The sequence below is a fragment of the Oncorhynchus gorbuscha genome, linkage group LG15 (genome assembly GCF_021184085.1).
Source record: "Oncorhynchus gorbuscha isolate QuinsamMale2020 ecotype Even-year linkage group LG15, OgorEven_v1.0, whole genome shotgun sequence".
Lineage (NCBI taxonomy): Eukaryota > Metazoa > Chordata > Actinopteri > Salmoniformes > Salmonidae > Oncorhynchus > Oncorhynchus gorbuscha.
In genome coordinates, this window is record NC_060187.1 from 29,602,028 (window position 1) to 29,622,407 (window position 20,380).

Below are 20,380 nucleotides of genomic sequence, written 5' to 3' on the forward strand. Positions count from 1 at the left end.
TCGGTGCGAAAAGTACAAATCAATCCCAGAACAGCAGCAAAGGACCTTGTGAAGATGCTGGAGGAAAGAGATACTAAAGTTTTTTAATTGACTGGAGGAGTTTTGTAAGGAACAGCAGCTACCTCAAATGAGAACAACCTCTTGTTAACAGAGCAAGCTTGTTAGCCTGTTTGTACTATAAGTATTACACATCTCTGATTTGCACACACTCAGATGAACAAACCTCTACTTTACTGCCTGTTTATGAGACAATCACAGGTGGACAAAGAGCTCTCATAGGATCAGGGTTCCACTGAAGACAAAGAAACAGAACACGCACACAAACACACACTTCACTAATCTGTCTTTTGACCATTCAGATCAGCTCTGAAAAAGAGCTGATTTGAAAATATCTGATAGGTAAAAAAATAAAGTGGAAATAGATCAGAATTGTGCTGCCCATGTGAACACAGCCTATGAAAACAATCAGAGGGAAGTCAATAAATCACTACACACACACACACACACACACACACACACACACACACACACACACACACACACACACACACACACACACACACACACACACACACACACACACACACACACACACACACACACACACACACACACACACACACACACACACACACACACACACACACTTCAGGTTATGGCTGCTTCTATGCCAGCACTGTGCCTCCCTCGCTCTCTCATCCTCTCCCTCAGTTTCTTTCTTTGTTCAGCCTAGCACCCTACACAACTTAAACACAAAACCTAAAACATAGATCTGCACTCTGAAACACATGTGCCTGTGCACACACACTGTTTTAGCTCTCTGTTTTATTACTTTCCTCACTTCTCTTCTATAAAGCCTCTGACAGGGATGCTGGCCAGGCTATAAAGAGAAACGTAATGCAATGTGCTCAGAAATGACACCAGCATGACTGGATCTCTACACAAACACACACACAGTGTGAAGACACATGCAAATATATAATGCTGTGAAACAGCATGCACCAATCTGACTTCTTGTCTTTACAGAGCTGAGAAACCCCTAACACCTGCGTGTGTGTGTGTGTGTGTGTGTGTGTGTGTGTGTGTGTGTGTGTGTGTGTGTGTGTGTGTGTGTGTGTGTGTGTGTGTGTGTGTGTGTGTGTGTGTGTGTGTGTGTGTGTGTGTGTGTGTGTGTGTGTGTGTGTGTGTGTGTGTGTGTGGTGGGAGAGATTCCTGCTTTACACATTCATCCTGTATGAACCACAACAGGAACCAAAAACATGAGTGAAGTCTGGTTTTAGCTTTAATAAAACAGGAAACCTTCAATCTAGCCCTCAAAGAACACAGGTAGAAAAAAACAGACCTACAATAAAAATCCAGGAAAACAACCACACAGACAGAGACAGAGTGAGAGAAGGACCGAGAGAGAGAGAGAGAGAGAGAGAGAGAGAGAGAGATAGAGAGCGAGAAAGATTGATGGTGCTGTAGTTCATAGGGGATTTCTGGGCTTTGTTAGTGCTCAGACAGGCTGGCTGCCAGCTTCCAGAGAGGAAAGGATGGAGCAGAGGAAATATACATAAAAGGGATGGAGCAGAGGAAAAATAAACACATAAAAAGGATGGAGCAGAGGAAATATACATAAAAGGGATGGAGCAGAAGAAAAATAAACACAAAAAGGCTGGAGCAGAGGAAATATAAACATAAAAAGAATAGAGCAGAGAAAATAAACACATAAAAAGAATAGAGCAGAGAAAATCCTTCTGTAGCTCAGTTGGTAGAGCATGGCGCTTGTAACGCCAGGGTAGTGGGTTCGATCCCCGGGACCACCCATACGTAGAATGTATGCACACATGACTGTAAGTCGCTTTGGATAAAAGCGTCTGCTAAATGGCATATATTATTATTTATTATTAAAATAAACACATAAAAAGAATAGAGCAGAGAAAATAAAACAAAAAGAATAGAGCAGAGAAAATAAACACATAAAAAGAATAGAGCAGAGAAAATAAACAAAAAGAATAGAGCAGAGAAAATAAACACAAAAAGAATAGAGCAGAGAAAATAAACACATAAAAAGGGTAGAGCAGAGAAAATAAACACATAAAAAGGTAGAGCAGAGGAAAAATAAACACATAAAAAGGGTAGAGCAGAGGAAAAATAAACACATAAAAAGGATGGAGCAGAGGAAATATACATAAAAGGGATGGAGCAGAGGAAATATAAACATAAAAAGAATAGAGCAGAGAATATTATTATATTAGAAAATAAACACATAAAAAGAATAGAGCAGAGAAAATAAACACATAAAAAGAATAGAGCAGAGAAAATGAACAAAAAGAATAGAGCAGAGAAAATGAACAAAAAGAATAGAGCAGAGAAAATAAACAAAAAGAATAGAGCAGAGAAAATAAACAAAAATAATAGAGCAGAGAAAATAAACAAAAATAATAGAGCAGAGAAAATAAACACAAAAAGAATGGAGCAGAGAAAATAAACACAAAAAGAATGGAGCAGAGGAAAAATAAACACAAAAAGAATGGAGCAGAGGAAAAATACACATAAAAAGGGTGGAGCAGAGGAAAAATACATAAAAAGGGTAGAGCAGAGGAAAAATACATAAAAAGGGTAGAGCAGAGGAAATATACATAAAAATGGTAGAGCAGAGGAAATATACATAAAAATGGTAGAGCAGAGGAAATATACATAAAAAAGGTGGAGTGACAAATATACAGCGGAGTGGCGGTATACTGTAAATTGTGATGTCTTTTACCAGTGGGTGCAGCTGATTGTGGTTATCGGTGATTGCTGGGGACATAATATGGGGGACTCGTGAAAACGTCACTTTAAAATATGAAGTGTGTGTGTGTCTTACCAAGGTATGGTATGCAGGAGTTCATGCTCTGGCTGCGTATGTAGTCTCGGAGACGTTTGTAGTTGTCTTCTTTGGCCATGAGATACTCCAACCGCTCAAACATTGTTTTGTCCTTCCGACTCAACAACTAGAGAGACAGACGGAGAAATGTTTGAGTTGAGTTATTGTAAACATACTAGGGCCGTGACAACACCAGTATCGCAATATTTTTACCATGGCAAAACTGAAAACACGAAGCAGACCTAACTTAATGGTTCTTTAAAATATTATGTGCTATAGCTTGAACAATAAATTGATGCGACTCTGGATAACAACAAAGATGTTTACTTCCAACATTAGGGCTGTTTTCCTATAGAAGTTAAATTAGCTTTGGATTTTGTTACTTTGCCATGATACTAGCAAGTATCTACAAGTTCAATCATATTGAAATCAATTTCATGTTCAATCGAGTTATATTTTGCAACAAGACTACTGTCTAATTTTTGCCTCAATGTGTTTCATGAGGGACAACATGAACACAATAACATGCACAATCTGATTTAGTGCATTATTATCGGGTAAGCACGATAAGCCGCCTCAATAGCCTATTTGCAGTCATAGGTGGTAATAGCGCTCCAGGGGCTGATTTGTCATCAGTATTGTGGAAAAACTCCAATGTTAAGGTAAGATTTGAATGGCAAAAGCTGATTCGAGAGCAGCACTGCTTTTCTTTCGCACTTGGCAAACTTTCTCTCTACGTGCTTGTTTGGAAAACACTTACAAACGTGGCTGGTAAATAGCGATGCATCTGGTATGATCATCGTAATGCTTAAGTCACATTGCAACAGTTGTCATAACAGCTCAGCAGGATCTCAGGAGACTTCATGATAACACTACTGATGATATCCACAGGAGCTCTGGGTGAGGGATAAGTTCTGCTCTGGCCACGGCCTAAAGTTATCCACAGTGTGTTTGAGAGAGTGTGTGTGTGTTGACTAGGAGCAGGTGTGCGGTCTCTCTGGCCAGGCAGGTCTAGTGGTCCAGATGATTTTCTGGCTGTCTGTACTGCTGACTACTGGGGTTTATATCACTCACATTAATATTACATTTCCACCATGACATCACCGCATCAGTATGTCATTATGTCAGCCCTAATCTCCAAGGCTCTGTCCGTCTGTGGATGGATCAGAATCAGACAGCTTCCTCTTGCAAATTTTTCTGATCTGAGGTTTCTGCACAGATGCTTCCAATACACAAGACCATTACATATTCCAGCAATGTATTGACAGTGTAATAACTGGTGAAATAGAGAAGGACCATTTACATATGCGACTGCTCTTCACACCGTCAACACATCTCAGTTGGTTGTAGAGAGCTGTTAGAGATCATTGTTTTGAGCTGCAGGGACACAGTAACTCACCGCCCATGTCTTGGAGAGTCTATAGATGGGAGCGCTTTGTAGGCCTGACACCACAGCCATCACTGCATGCAGGTTGTTTATGTCACACAGTTTCTGTTGGGAACAGAGAACACGGATGAATACACACACTTTCACATTACAATATATTTATTGTCCACTCGTGAATATGAATCAAGAATCTGTGGTTCTTGCTTCACAAAGTACTACTGTAGAGCATAAGCAGTAGAGTACAGTGTGTGTACCTTGGCAGTTCTGATGTAGAGACTGAGTACCTCAGCTCTGATCTTCAGGGTCTGAGCATGCAGGATCTCTCTCACCACCCAGAAAGTCGTCTGGAGACACAAAACAATCAACCAACGGCAATAAATGCATAGCACAAAGTGCTGAACAAAAAGCAGACCGATGGTTAAGGAGCACTTCCCAACAAAGACACACACACACTCAAATGTGATTGCTGGCTGAGATCTAACCATAATAGCCATTTAACATCAGGTACCGTACAATGTTCCTGCCTTGGTTCCTGACACGTTGTGCGTGAATGAGGTCCGTCTGTCTGTGTGTGTTAACCCCCAGACAGAACAAAGTGATCGGACCGAGTCATCAATGGCCATTGGCCAAGAGCTCTCTCTCACGCATGCACGGATCTCCTCTCATAGCAAAGCAAATAAGGTCAATAAATCAGTCAGCATCTGGTCCAACAGCCCTCATGAGAGAGGAAAGAAAGATGAGAAGTAATGGGGAAAGAATAAGCTGATATCAGGCCTCCTGAGTCTTTTATAGTCTACAGCTGTCTGTACACTGTTCGAGAGAGAGAGATCAGGGCAGATCCAAGATGAGAGATCTAGAGCGCTGATGTCACCTAACCACAGGACAAAGGAAATAGGTCCAGCCTGTCTGTGTAGTAGACCAAGACATCAATGTCATCAACTATACACAATACCGATGGTCCCTGAAGTCTTCACCTCTGCAACCATAGCTCCCCTTATCTAACTCTCCGTCACTCGCTTACACTGCCTACTCTCCCACTCACTGGCTTTATCTCCATCTCCAGGAGTCACACTCTTCCTTCCACTCACTTTCTCTCTTCCCATCTCCAAACCTTTAGAGAGGTTGTGTGTGTGTGTGTGTGAGAGACTATGGTTCTACTGTACGGTGCAGAGTTGTGCTGAAGATGGGAAGGGGGAGAGATGAGTTGCTCTGGTTAACAAAACTGCCCCCCCCCCCACACACACACACACACACACACCGAGGGACAGTGTGAGATATTAGCTAACTGCAGGTGGCTCTGTATAGAAACCCACTGGGTCACAGTCACGTAAGATATTAGAGTGGTTGAAGTGTTGCAGGGTAGGAAAATCACTTTTTCTCCAACAGCCTAGACTCTAAATCCTAGCATGCTATGAACTACACCAAAAGGGTCCTACAATTGGTGCGACAGTCACACCACTACACCACCCTCTGGCTCAGGAGATGTCCATGCACCTTGACTCAAAATTTCAAGTTATTCACTGGCCTGCATCTGGTTTGAGTGCCTCTTCTCAGAAAAGTCAGTGTTTTTGCTCCATGGAAGTCAAGACGAAGGGAATAGTAAACAGGAGGCACAGGCTAGAATCTAAAACACTTCAGTAAATAACAGAAAGAGAGAGAAAAGAAAGACCAGCAGACAGAGAGAGAGAGGAGAGAATGGAGATCCACTAATAAAACGAATCCCATAATACAGCGAGGCAGTACTGTTCACCTGAACAAGCTATTCCCTCTAGCACAGACACACCTGCCCTCAGTCACAGGTGCAGTGCAGACACAGCGGTCAGTGATGATATTATAAGCCACTAAAGTCTCATATAATATCCAACTAAAGCTGCAACAGCCTTGTAATACTACTCCCAGCAGAGAAGGTTTATAGGCCTGTCCAATATGGCCACTACACTGTCCTCATGTCACTGTAAATCAACCCGTTGCTTCTGGCAGCTGTTACAACACAGGTGCTCTGTCTCTCTCTGCGTGTGTCGATGTGTGTGCACTCTACAGGCCAGAGGAAAAAGCAGAGGCTCTTAGTTGTCTTTCCTGTAGTGTTTATGGTCTTATAAAGCTCTGCTGTTTCATCATAAATAGTATGGAACAGAAACACCAGCTAATAGCTGTGGATTAGCTCTGTAATATGGCTGAGTCCCTTAAAAGCAGTTTACGATAGCTCCCTCTCTCACTGCCTGGGTAAGGAGTGCTGAAGAGGCTACAGCTGGGCCTGGCTCGGGTTAGGTTAGTGGCTGATGCCTTCAACGTTTGTATAGGTCTAGACTAGATACCTAAACATCACCAACTCAACCTTGTCTGGTGAGTGTTTGTTAGAGATGACACTAATTCTAAACGTCCTGGTAGGCTACACGAGAGAACATTCCCGAAACTCACTCCCCCCCCCTTCAAACGTAATGTTAATATAAGACAAATGTCACCTTTAATAACATTCACAGCGATATAATAAAATTTAAAAAATCTATAGAACAGAAACTACTTCTAGTGACTCACTAAACAAACTGAAGTGTAATTCAAACCATGACCCGGTCTAAAGTAGCCACCCGGTAGTACTGGCTGTGACCCACCTAAAGAGTCTGATCCTACCTTATGGGAAACTGGACTAGGTTTAGGAAACAGCCTCCTCTCAGGCACCATCCACCCAGAACCTTCTCTACCCCTCTTCAACCTTCAACCCTAACACCCCCCCTTCCCTTTTCACCCCTCTCCATCCCTGTACCCAACTCCCCACTACATTCCACTCAACAGCTACCCCTCTCCAGTCATACCAACCTATACACTCAATCCAAAACCTTTATCAGAGTGCAAGGAAGAACAATTACCTTACTGCTTCCATTAATCCAGGGTTTTCAGATAAACATGAAGTCATACCTAAGCAGTATGGAGCTAGCTACGGGTTGATTTAGACTTGAGCAGTATTAGACTGAAAGAACGCAGACTTCCCCTTGTCGTCCAAATACTGCAACCAATAACAGAGTTAAAGGAAGAGTACAAAGACTGGAGCATCTCTGGGACTGCCTCTTCTCCCTGTCCAAGCCCCATTATTCACAAGGCTCACTTTCCTTCGCTGATGCCCGTCTGCCTGCTGCTTGTCGGCCAGCCCTGTGGTGTACAGTGAACTAACATCTGTAACGGCTGTAGCCTAGAAATGGGGAAGTTTACACAGAAACACATTCCTCTAACATCTCATACGGAGACCACAATGTCTTAAAGACACTTAAATGGGCAGGGAGAGACTGGGGAGGTTGGAGAGAGGGAAGGGGCAGAAAGAGCAGGATGAAAGGTGAAGGCCGCCTGTGCGTCATGAGAGGGCTTCCTGTGGATGACTTCACAGGGCGCCGAGAGTGCGGGCCACACACACACACAAAAAAATAAAACATGCACAAACACATTCTCAGACCACAAAGAAATGTGTCCAAACAGTTGAACACCAGAGAGAGTGAGGGAAGGAGTCTAAGGTCTCTTCTGAGCCTTCATTAGCCATATCAGTCTGATGAGGCTAAACAATGAGACAGACGGGGTTTGAGTGTGTGTTCCCTATAGGAGATGAGTCAACAAGTCAGCAGGAGGTACGTTTTGTTACCATGACATCCTCCAAGCTCCAAAACAAAGGATTAGGGAAGAGGGGATGATTTGGGATGTGGTGAAGAGAGGATGTAAATCGCTCCATTACCTGCTAGCCAAGACTGAAGCTCATTACTCAGCTCTAGTGGTACATTACGCCCCCTGTCCACCCCCCGCTTTTCTGCCTGCCTCTCTCTGTGTGCGTGTGTTACCTGGTTGAATCTGCGGGTGAAGGCCACAGCATTGGGAGCAGAGCTGTGCTTCTCCTTCTTGTTCCAGCCACAACTCGACAGCTCCTAAACACACAAACACCCAGTTAAGTGATAGTGTGTGTCTGTCAGATTGACATGACACACCCAAAACACACAACAGATCCTAAAGCAGTCACACACAGATTTAAACAACTTTCACAGTTGGTCTTGAATGTAGTAAAGAGTTAATGTTTTCCACAAAAGACAAACCCAGTTTGTTCTTAACAGTTCAGAGAGAGGTGTACAGGGCATAGCTGAACAGCATACTGCTTTTAACTACCGAATAAATTACAATCAAATCTATCAAACTCTGCACCACCTTGTGCTTCCTCAGAGCAGAGGGTGAACAATCATCCCAGTAATCAGATACTAGTGCCCTTGGACAGACCCTGTACCAGCCCTGAGGGCCGAGACCACACACACATACCGCAGGGGAAGAGAGACTTCTCTGGGCACAGCAGACTGGATCAGGGGCCAGGGATATTATCAGGGACAAATTGATTGAAGAGTAGGAAAATGTGGTGTAATCACATTGTGGTGTAATCTCTATCTCTATCAGCTGAACTACTCTCCTGATGACCTCCTCTAACACTGGCTGTCTGGAGGCAACCTCCTCCACCACCCCTCCCCAGGCCAGTGAGCCGTCACAAAGAAACATACGCAATGTCCCTATGTGTGTTTGAAGGGGAACAAGTAGAAGTTGGCGGGTCGGAGTGGAGAGAGAGAGCGAGGTGGTGAGGAGTCCAGAGCCTCCTGACAGCAGCTTTCAGCAGGCCTCAGTAAACTGTTACACTGCTGCCCTGACAGACTCCACACCACTAAGAGAGAACCGTGTGTGTGTGTGTGTGTGTGTGTGTGTGTGTGTGTGTGTGTGTGTGTGTGTGTGTGTGTGTGTGTGTGTGTGTGTGTGTGTGTGTGTGTGTGTGTGTGTGTGTGTGTGTGTGTGTGTGTGTGTGTGTGTGTGTGTGTGTGTGTGTGTGTGAGCCCAGTAGTTAAGTCGCTTACGACTCATTCAGTTAACCTACACTCCTCTTTAAACATGCTCTCACCTCTACCTGTCTCTCAACCCCTCTATCCCGCTCTTGTTATTCCTTGTTATTCACGCCTCCAGTGTTCCCCTTCCCCATCTCCTAATAGTTTGTGCATATATGATGACATTGTGATGTTTTTATTAGTTTTGGGCTTCGTTATGGTTTTATTCCGGTTGTTTGGGCAGACAACCTTTTTGGCTGCCCGAACAAGTCCACGCCCTTTCGTCTGTGATTGTTCAACATCAACAGTGGTGGGCCGTCTCTGCTGGCCTAAACATCAACAGAATATATATTTTGTTTAAATATATTTTCCCCACAAATATGTATTAAATTATTCCCCAGAGTAAGAATTATACTCTTCATTTCATAGCTTGCCTCTTGGTTGCACTGCTTCCAGCCCCAGGTTGAGATTTGGAGGGCTGGTCTTTATGTTAGATCTTTTATCCAATCATATTCAGCCATCATGTGTTGCCAGGGGTCTAAAATCTGCCCTCAGGCCTTCAGAATCAACAGTGCGGGCGCTTGTAGCTTAAAGTGACTGGAAATACAAATTTTGTGTCAACCAATCAGCTTTAGAGTTGACTATTGTATGCCTGCTGGCTGGCTCCAGTGTTACAGGAGCCAGCTAGCAGGCGTAGTAGTGCGTGCTAGTCTTTTGATTAGATTACCAATATTGAGAGGCAAGTCCTATGGGCAGGTCTATGCAGAACCTCAGAACTAGGAAACTGAATTTGATAAACAAATTAATTTGCTTACTACTAAGCTGTTTTTTGAACCCACAATGGTGGAAGGAGGAGAAGATATCGATTTGGTCGAGGATATAATTATAACGTCATTCTCAAGACGAACTTTTCAAGAAAAGTTAGACATTGTAAGGAGAGGACGCCGACGCTACAAAGCCTGTCAAAGGCGGGAAAGGGGTTCGTTCGCCACTTTCAAAGTTCCAACTACGAGCGCTATCAATGGCTCACAGGCTCCGAGAAGCACTGCAAACTGTACTGCTGGGAAGGCCTATTATTACAATTGAGCAGGAGAGGCGCGGGTTCAGTCAAATCTACGATGACACAGCGCATCTCAAGTTCACCCAGCGCACGCAGAGACCCTTACACATACTACCAACAACTCCACAGCAATATTCTAGACAACATTGCCAGATACGAAACAGATTTCAAGACCACGAAAAATTAATGTTTCTCTCCCTCCTGGACCCCCAGTACTTTCAGACCTACCGGAAAAAATCCCGCAAACAGCCTTCTCCAGCATAACAGAGTCACAGAACAATGTTCGACCTATCAAAGTAAAAAAACAGAACTGACTGTAATGTATGCTATGACTGATTTTGAAGGGAAGCGTCCCTCTGATCTCCTTGATTTCCTTAAGCAGAAAAATGTGAATGAGGACATGGGGCAACTTTACACATTGGCATGTGTGACAGTGACTATCCCTGTGTCCACGGCTTCTGCCGAGCAGTCATTCTCGGCCTTAAAGCGAATCAAAACGTATTCCAGAAATGCTACTGGACAGACTCGGCTTTCAGCATTAGCCTCCATGTCGATAGAAAATTACTTATTGGTGGAACTAAAACGCACAGATAAGACTGTAGTGAGTCATTGAAGTCTTCTTGAGGAAAGAAAGGAGGATGGATTTTGGTGAGTAGGCATACAATGCATTTTATTTTTTATTAAATGTGTATGTATGTTTCGCATTTTATTTCATTAATATTAAATAGCCTATATATTAACAAAATAAAATGGCAAATAGCTTATGTTGCAAATGATTTGTTTTCTTTCTTTTATTTTCAGTGAATAGTTATGTGTCTTTATCATCACGGTGAAACTGCTTTGGGTGCGACGCAACGCCTGGTTATACTGCGTTTCTGTCTAAATGTATACCACCCAGAGCCATAGAATCATAATGATGGTAATAAGAGGTGGATTAATTCGGATGGGACTGTGTAGGACCTCACTGAAGGCCCAGGCCCCAGACCCACGGCACGCCACTGAACATCAGGGATTCTTCAGTAATTACGAGATTACTCGTTTTAATGCAATTGTTTTCATTGAGAAATACTGCACCAAATAGTTAGACGTAACATTGTGCGACTAAGATCTACTTTGTAAAAACCTTCTTAGATGGGTTTCGCTAGTTTCCACATTCTCAAGGCCTAGAGATCAAAGTACCAGAATCAATCAGTCAGAATCAATCAATGATATTAACCTACCACATAGCTGTTGCGTTACTTACAATTGTCACGTGGTCATGTCTGTGCCATAAATAACATTGTTGAATTGGTGCCAATGACTGAGAGTAAAGCAGAAAAATAGCTTTTTACAACAAATTCTGAATCATTACTTGAAAGGCACTGGTTGCCTTGGCAGTTGGTTGGTCCCAGCCCTACCCTCACCTCAAAGCTTTCCATCGCTACATCAGACATACAGTAAAGTGCACAGCTCTGGCTAACACACGGATGAGTCCACATACACACACACAGCTAAATTAACTCTTGCCAAATCACTAACAGAGCTGAACTCATGTGAGATACCACCGCCACTTCTCTGCTCTGGGCCTTGTTTCAGTCAACACAGTAAAAACCTGGAGCGCCACACACCCTGTGGACCTAAAGAGCATCAGCTACAGCTGAGAAGAGTGGGATGAGGGAGAGAGAGGGGTTAGAGAGTGTGAGGGGGGCATTAGCTACAGCTGAGAAGAGTGGGATGAGGGAGAGAGAGGGGGTTAGAGAGTGTGAGGGGGCATTAGCTACAGCTGAGAAGAGTGGGATGAGGGGAGAGAGAGGGGTTAGAGAGTGTGAGGGGGCATTAGCTACAGCTGAGAAGAGTGGGATGAGGGGAGAGAGAGGGGTTAGAGAGAGTGAGGGGGCATTAGCTACAGCTGAGAAGAGTGGGTGAGAGAGAGTGAGGGGGCATTAGCTACAGCTGAGAAGAGTGGGATGAGGGAGAGAGGGGGTTAGAGAGAGTGAGGGGGCATTAGCTACAGCTGAGAAGAGTGGGTGAGAGAGTGAGGGGGCATTAGCTACAGCTGAGAAGAGTGGGATGAGGGAGAGAGGGGTTAGAGAGAGTGAGGGGGCATTAGCTACAGCTGAGAAGAGTGGGTGAGAGAGTGAGGGGGCATTAGCTACAGCTGAGAAGAGTGGGATGAGGGAGAGGGGTTAGAGAGAGTGAGGGGGCATTAGCTACAGCTGAGAAGAGTGGGATGAGGGAGAGAGAGAGGGGTTAGAGAGAGTGAGGGGGCATTAGCTACAGCTGAGAAGAGTGGGATGAGGGAGAGAGGGGTTAGAGAGAGTGATGGGGGCATTAGCTACAGCTGAGAAGAGTGGGATGAGGGAGAGAGAGGGGATAGAGAGTGAGGGGGCATTAGCTACAGCTGAGAAGAGTGGAATGAGGGAGAGAGGGGTTAGAGAGAGTGAAGGGGCATTAGCTGCAGCTGAGAAGAGTGGGATGAGGGAGAGAGGGGGTTAGAGAGAGTGAGGGGGCATTAGCTACAGCTGAGAAGAGTGGGATGAGGAGAGAGAGGGGTTAGAGAGAGTGAGGGGGCATTAGCTACAGCTGAGAAGAGTGGGTTAGAGAGAGTGAGGGGGCATTAGCTACAGCTGAGAAGAGTGGGATGAGGGAGAGAGAGGGGGTTAGAGAAAGTGAGGGGGCATTAGCTACAGCTGAGAAGAGTGGGATGAGGGAGAGAGAGGGGTTAGAGAGAGTGAGGGGGCATTAGCTACAGCTGAGAAGCGTGGGTGAGAGAGAGGGGGCATTAGCTACAGCTGAGAAGAGTGGGTGACAGAGAGGGGGCATTAACTACAGCTGAGAAGAGTGGGTGAGAGAGAGTGAGGGGGCATTAGCTACAGCTGAGAAGAGTGGGATGAGGGAGAGAGGGGTTAGAGAGAGTGAGGGGGCATTAGCTACAGCTGAGAAGAGTGGGATGAGGGAGAGAGGGGGTTAGAGAGAGTGAAGGGGGCATTAGCTACAGCTGAGAAGAGTGGGATGAGGGAGAGAGAGGGGGTTAGAGAGAGTGAGGGGGCATTAGCTACAGCTGAGAAGAGTGGGATGAGGGAGAGAGGGGTTAGAGAGAGTGAAGGGGGCATTAGCTACAGCTGAGAAGAGTGGGATGAAGGAGAGAGAGGGGTTAGAGAGAGTGAGGGGGCATTAGCTACAGCTGAGAAGAGTGGGATGAGGGAGAGAGAGGGGTTAGAGAGAGTGGGGGGCATTAGCTACAGCTGAGAAGAGTGGGATGAGGGAGAGAAGGGGGGTTAGAGAGAGTGAGGGGGCATTAGCTACAGCTGAGAAGAGAGGGTGAGAGAGTGAGGGGGCATTAACTACAACTGAGAAGAGTGGGATGAGGGAGAGAGAGGGGGTTAGAGAGAGTGAGGGGGGCATTAGCTACAGCTGAGAAGAGTGGGATGAGGGAGAGAGGGGTTACAGAGAGTGAGGGGGCATCAGCTACAGCTGAGAAGAGTGGGATGAGGGAGAGAGAGGGGGTTAGAGAGAGTGAGGGGGGGGGGCATTAGCTACAGCTGAGAAGCCCTACATTCCAGCCCCCTATTGGCTAGTCTTATGGTGGTTAGCTCATATCCTGCGAATATGTATGTATCCCTACATACCTAGTTTTATGTGATGTGTAGGAGATGAGTTTCCCAGAGACACTGCGTCCATAATGCCTATAGTGCATGTTTTACTACTGTCCTGGGCCGGTTTCCCAAAAGCATCTTCAGGCTAAGTTATATATATATATATATATGCCATTTAGCAGACGCTTTTATCCAAAGCGACTTACAGTCATGTGTGCATACATTCTACGTATGGGTGGTCCCGGGGATCGAACCCACTACCCTGGCGTTACAAGCGCCATGCTCTACCAACTGAGCTACAGAAGGACCATAAGTTCATCGCTATATCCTTCGTAGGAGCATTGTTAAATCACCACCGTTAATCAAACCATCGTTAATGTTGCACTTGAAAACGCTCGTAATGTAACGGCTGCTTCACACCACTCAACTCAACGTCAACTCACCATCATTACAACCAGGAATATGACTTTCCCGAAGCGGATCCTGTGTTTTGCCATCCATCCAGGACAATGGATCGGATCCCAGCCAGCGAACCTAAACAACGTCGATGTAAAAGGGATAAACGAAGCGGTCTTCTGGTCAGGCTCTGGAGACGGGCACATTGCGCACCACTCCCTACCATACTACTCGCCAATGTCCAGTCTCTTGACAACAAGGTTGATGAAATCCGAGCAAGGGTTGCCTTCCAGAGAGACATCAGAGACTAACGTTCTTTGCTTCACGGAAACATGGCTCACTGGAGAGACGCTATTGGAGTCGGTGCAGCAAGCTGGTATCTTCATGCATCGCGCCAACAGAAACAAGCATCTTTCTGGTAAGAAGAGGGGCGGGTGGGTATGCCTTATGATTAACGAGACGTGATCATAACAACATACAGGAACTCTAGTCCATCTGTTCACCAGACTTAGAATGCCTCACAATCAAATGTCGACCGTATTATCTACCAAGGGAATTCTCTTCGATTATAATCACAGCCGTATATATTCCCCCCCAAGCAGACACATCGATGGCCCTGGACAAACTTTATTTGACTCATTGTAAACTGGAAACCACTGTCATGACGTTAGCCTGGGTCATGACGTTGGCCTGACCGTCATAAATACCTCTTCCTCTCTACCCTACTGAGGTTACATTTGCAAAACCCTTGGTTAACAGAGATTCTGGAAATGTCAGAATGTGGGGGGAAATGAATTATATTCTGGTAATCTGAACAATTGAACATATGCGGTGGTACTTAAGGAATACTATGTCAGATTGTCATCTGAGACATTCTCATCAATGATAAGATGACAAACTCTACAGTGGAAAGTCTACACATCCGAGTTATTTGATTGACATGGAATTGTTGTTCAATTTAAATGTTTGAATATGAAATCATTTGTGATGGGATGAAATGTGATTTTAGCTTCTAAAATGTGAGATCTGGGTTTTCATAAGTTAGGGCTGCTCACTCAGTGGCCCACCCACGTGAAGAGACAGAGGTTGTAAACTGTCACACACCCCTTTTCTCCCTTCCTATATAAAGCCTTGACGACAAAATAACTTCCTGTTCCGGGGATGACGGTCCTATGTCAGAATGGTTCAGATAATAACTACAGAACGAAGCCAACATCAGCATGAGCTTTGGTTGCGAATGGTATGAACCTTGAAACTCTTATTCACGACAGAAGTGATACCTCCTAGCCGTTGAGTTAGCGACCGCAGCTGCAAACGCAGGTAAGGAAAGAACAGAGAGTATTCCATCTACCACACAACGATGTTACTACAACTTATCCAAGTGACAACCAGAGATTCTTCAAAGGACAGAGGACTCGGTTTGGCAACACGATCTTCCATCTACCCCAACATACTGAGGCGCAGCTCAGAGTAAATATTTATTGCATTTTACTTTTCCAAAAGGGCGGTAATTTAGAATGCATAAGATACTGTATTTACGATAGCACAGCTTTTCCCTTTGTTCCTCAGTCTCCCGCTCTTTCACTCAATCCATCCCCTTTTCCTTTGTGTAACAAGCCGTCATATCTGTTCCGCCCGCTAGGGACGTTTTCCTTTAAGATGTCATTTGTAATGACGTTATGATTAATTGTGTGTACGTGAATTCTGTGTGATTAGTTAGGTATTTATTAAATAAATAAACCCAATTTTGTATTGCTGATTCAAAATTGTTAGACAGGGTTCTTGCAGATAACCAAGAATTTACAACTTTCAGATTATGAGACTGAAGTAAGATTAATGTTGACTGCTATTGATGTCAAATATTACTAGGTCTAAGAGTTTATTCGGAAGATAACAGCTCTATAAATATTATTTTGTGGTGCCCGACTCTTTGGTTAATTACATTTACATGATTAGCTCAATCAGGTGTTATTAATTACGGAGAAATTATTTTATAGCATGTCATATCACTTAATCCGGCATAGCCAAAGACACAACAACACATATCCTGAGGCTGCATTCAGTGTAGCTGGGGATCTTAACAAGGCTAATCTGAAAACAAGACTCCCTAAATTCTATCAGCATATCGATTGCGAAACCAGGGCTGGTAAAACCCTGGATCATTGTTATTTTAACTTCCGCGACGCATACAAGGCCCTCCCCCACCCTCCTTTCAGAGAAGCTGACCACGACTCCATTTTGTTGCTTCCAGCCTACAGACAGAAACTAAAATAAGAAGCTCTCGCGCTCAGGTCTGTTCAACGCTGGTCCAACCAATCTGATTCCACACTTCATGACTACTTCGATCACGTGGATTGGGTTATGTTCCGCATTGCGACAAACAACAACATTGACAAATATGCTGATTCGGTGAGAGAGTTCAAAAGAAAGTTCATCGGCGATGTCGTACCCACAGCAACTATTAAAACATTCCCAAACCAGAAACCGTGGATTGATGGCAGCATTCGCGCGATACTGAAAGTGCAAACCACTGCTTTTAACCAGGGCAAGGTGACTGGAAACACGACCGAATACAAACAGTGTAGCTATTCCCTCCGCAAGGCAATCAAACAAGCTAAGCGTCAGTAAAGAGACAAAGTAGAGTTGCAATTCAATGGCTTAGACACAAGAGGTATGTGGCAGGGTCTACAGTCAATCATGGATTACAAAAAGAAAACCAGCCCCGTCGCAGACCAGGAAGTTTTGCTCCCAGACAGACTAAATAACTTCTTTGCTCGCTCTGAGGACAATACAGTGCGCCACTGACACGGCCCGCTACCATAACCTGCGGACTCTCCTTCACTGCAGCCGACGTGAGTAAAACATTTAAACGTGTTAACCCTCGCAAGGCTGCAGGCCCAGAAGGTATCCCCAGCCGCGTTCTCATACCAGCCAGACCAGCTGGCTGGTGTGTTTACGGACATATTCAATCAATCCCAAGAAAGCTAAGTAACGGAGCTAAGCGACTACCGCCCCATAGCACTCACTTCAGTCATCATGAAGTGCTGAGAGAGAGACTACTCCACCCTACCTGACACCCTAGACCCACTCCAATTTTCTTACCGCCCCAATAGGTCCACAGACAACGCAATCGCAACCACACTGCCCTAACCCATCTGGACAAGAGGAATACCTATGTGAGAATGATGTTCATCGACTACAGCTCAGCATTTAACACCATAGTACCCTCCAAACTCGTCATCAAGCTCGAGACCCTGGGTCTCGCACAGGGTGGGGTCAGCTGGGTACTGGACCGCCCCCCGGATGGTGAGGGAAGGTAACAACATCTCCACCCCGCTGATCCACAACACTGGGGCACCACAAGGGTGCATTCTGAGCCCTCTCCTGTACTCCCTGTTCACCCACGACTGCGTGGCCATGCACGCCTCCAACTCAATCATCAAGTTTGCGGACGACACTACAGTGGTAGGCTTGATTACCAACAACGACGAGACAGCCTACATGGAGGTGGTGAGGGCCCTCTGAGTGTGGTGACAGGAAAGTAACCTCACACTCAACAAAAAAGGAGATGATTGTGGACTTCAGGAAACAGCAGAGGGAGAGTAGTGGAGAGGCTAGTAAGATGGTTTTAAGTTCCTCTGCGTACACATCACGGACAAACTGAATTGGTCCACCCACAGACAGCGTTGTGAAGAAGGAGGCTGAAGAAATTCAGCTCGTCACCAAAAGCACTCAAACTTCTACAGATGCACAATCAAAAGCATCCTGTCGGGCTGTATCGCCGCCTGGTATGGCAACTGCTGCGCCCACAACCGCAAGGCTCTCCAGAGGGTAGTGAGGTCTGCACAACGAATCACCGGGGGCAAACTACCTGCCCTCCAGGACACCTACACCACCCGATGTCACAGGAAGGTCTTAAAGATCATCAAGGACAACAACCACCCGAGCCACTGCCTGTTCACCCCGCTATCATCCAGAAGGCGATGTCAGTACAGGTGCATCAAAGCAGGGGCCGAGAGACTGAAAAACTGCTTCTATCTCAAGGCCATCAGACTGTTAAACAGCCACCACTAGCATTGAGTGGCTGCTGACAACATATTGACTCAACTCCAGCTCACTTTAATAATGGAAATGTATGTAAAAAAATGTATCACTAGCCACTTTAAACAATGACACTTAATGTTTACATACCCTACATTACTCATCTCATATGTATATACACTGTACTCGATACCATCTACTGCATCTTGCCTATGCCATTCTGTACCATCACTCATTCATATCTTTATTATATATTCTGTATCCCTTTACACTTCTGTGTATAAGGTAGTAGTTGTGGAATTGTTAGGTTAGATTACTTGTTGGTTATTACTGCATTGGTCGGAACTAGAAGCACAAGCATTTCGCTACACTCGTATTAACATCTGCTAACCATGTGTATGTGACAAATCAAATTTGATTTTAATGTTTTGTACACTCAGTTTATAAACAATAGGCTATAGGCCTATTTCAATCATATTGAAGGAAAGTTCCATCACTAGAGGGAAACCAGGCTCTGTTCACTTTTCCACACAGGTAATGTCATGGCTCATAAAATGGTAGGAGAGGAACAACGTGAGTGGACACAAAAACACAGTAAGCTAAATGCTCTACTCAAATAATCGGTTTTTAAAAGCAACACACTGCCTGTGTATGTGCCATGTTTAAACTAGAAGTTGAGTGTGTATTCTATTTCCAGTGAGTGTCTGTGTGTGGTGGGTACAGACTTCTAAGAGAAGTGGCATACATCTCAGTGGTACGTATCCAAATGTCAGTGATGCCGCTTCCCTACAAGCCAAAACAATCTCTTCCTGACAAAACATAATTTACTTCTAATGCTGTTCATGTAACCACAGGGTAAAAACATTACTCTTTTCCTCTCATGTTCTGTTCATGTTTCAGCCCCAGAACAGACAGCCATCACTGAGCATATGGAACGAGACGGAGCTACAGAGAGATGGAGGGGTGGGGGAGAGAGAGAGAGAACAGATACAGGATGAGGTGATCTCTGCAGGTGACAGGGTCTAGTGGGACACCGCCCATCTCCTGAGCCAGGGGTCTGTCTGCAGCCTCTACCGGAGTATCCTCTCCCCTCTGTATCATTGCCCGTTCTCCAGCCAGGACCAATCAGACCCATGTCACACTCATCTAAGCAAAACAAAAAACACGGGCCTCTGCTAGAACTAACTTTGAATTTAACAACACTTGTAAACTAGACTAGACATTGCTTCAGTTACAGGTTCTCAGCAGCTCAACAACGTTTCTTTCCCTCTCCCCTTTCCTCCCGCTCTATGAACCAGTCTTTCTTTTTGTAACATTTTTCCATTTCCCAGAAAACAGCTCCAGCAGCTGTTGAGGGAGACAGACCACGATGTCGCTGTCATTTTCTTCTTCTTCCTCCTATGGCCTACCAGCTACCACTGATACCGGGGAGAACACTGTGAGGTGAATCATTCAGAGCAGGACACATGATGAATAGATGGAAGATGATTCCCTGTTCTACTGGACAGGTAGACATGGCCATCTAAGAGAAGACACTCAACAGTACTACAGATAAAACAGTCCATCATTACATTCTTCTCTCTGTGGCTTGATTGTGAGTAGCACCATCTATCTCCACCTCTCTTGCTGCCTCTAGGGAGAAGCCTTCATTCCAGGCTCACCTCCATCCACCTGTTCATGCATATTGCATCACAATCATAATAGTCATGTCTGCTGTAATCCCACAAAGGCAGACACGCCAGTTTTGGAAAAAACATTCTTGTTAACGGGCCACGGTGTCCTGGAATAAAAGTAATAATGTTGGATTTAATCACTCTGCTATGAGAACAGCCACCACTAACATTGAGTGGCTGCTCTCAACACACTGTCATTGACACTGACCCAACTCCAGCCATTTTAATAATGGGAATTGATGGGAAATGTAAATATATCACTAGCCACTTTAAACAATGCTACCTTATATAATGTTACTTACCCTACATTATTCATCTCATATGCATATGTATATACTGTACTCTACATCATCGACTGCATCCTTATGTAATACCTTATGTAATACATGTATCACTAGCCACTTTAACTATGCCACTTTGTTTACTTTGTCTACACACTCATCTCATATGTATATACTGTACTCGATTCCATCTACTGTATGCTGCTCTGTACCATCACTCATTCATATATCCTTATGTACATATTCCTTATCCCCTTACACTGTGTATAAGACAGTAGTTTTGGAAT

At 44.7% G+C, this 20,380-nt stretch overlaps 1 protein-coding gene across 5 annotated transcripts in view; it reads right to left on the minus strand.

Annotated features, from left to right (window-relative positions):
* Nucleotides 1–20,380, minus strand: part of ralgps2 (Ral GEF with PH domain and SH3 binding motif 2) — a 144,219-nt gene that overhangs the window by 73,306 nt on the left and 50,533 nt on the right. For all 5 annotated transcript variants that reach the window (XR_006832051.1, XM_046300691.1, XM_046300692.1 and 2 more), the window contains exons 5-8: nt 8,057–8,140; nt 4,493–4,582; nt 4,251–4,343; nt 2,852–2,978 (exon numbers count right to left, since the gene is read on the minus strand). Coding sequence is in view for 4 of the 5 variants with exons in the window: in XM_046300691.1 (XP_046156647.1) it covers nt 2,852–2,978; nt 4,251–4,343; nt 4,493–4,582; nt 8,057–8,140 (394 nt within the window). In the remaining variant the exon portion in view is untranslated. The remainder of the gene's footprint in view (nt 1–2,851; nt 2,979–4,250; nt 4,344–4,492; nt 4,583–8,056; nt 8,141–20,380) is intronic.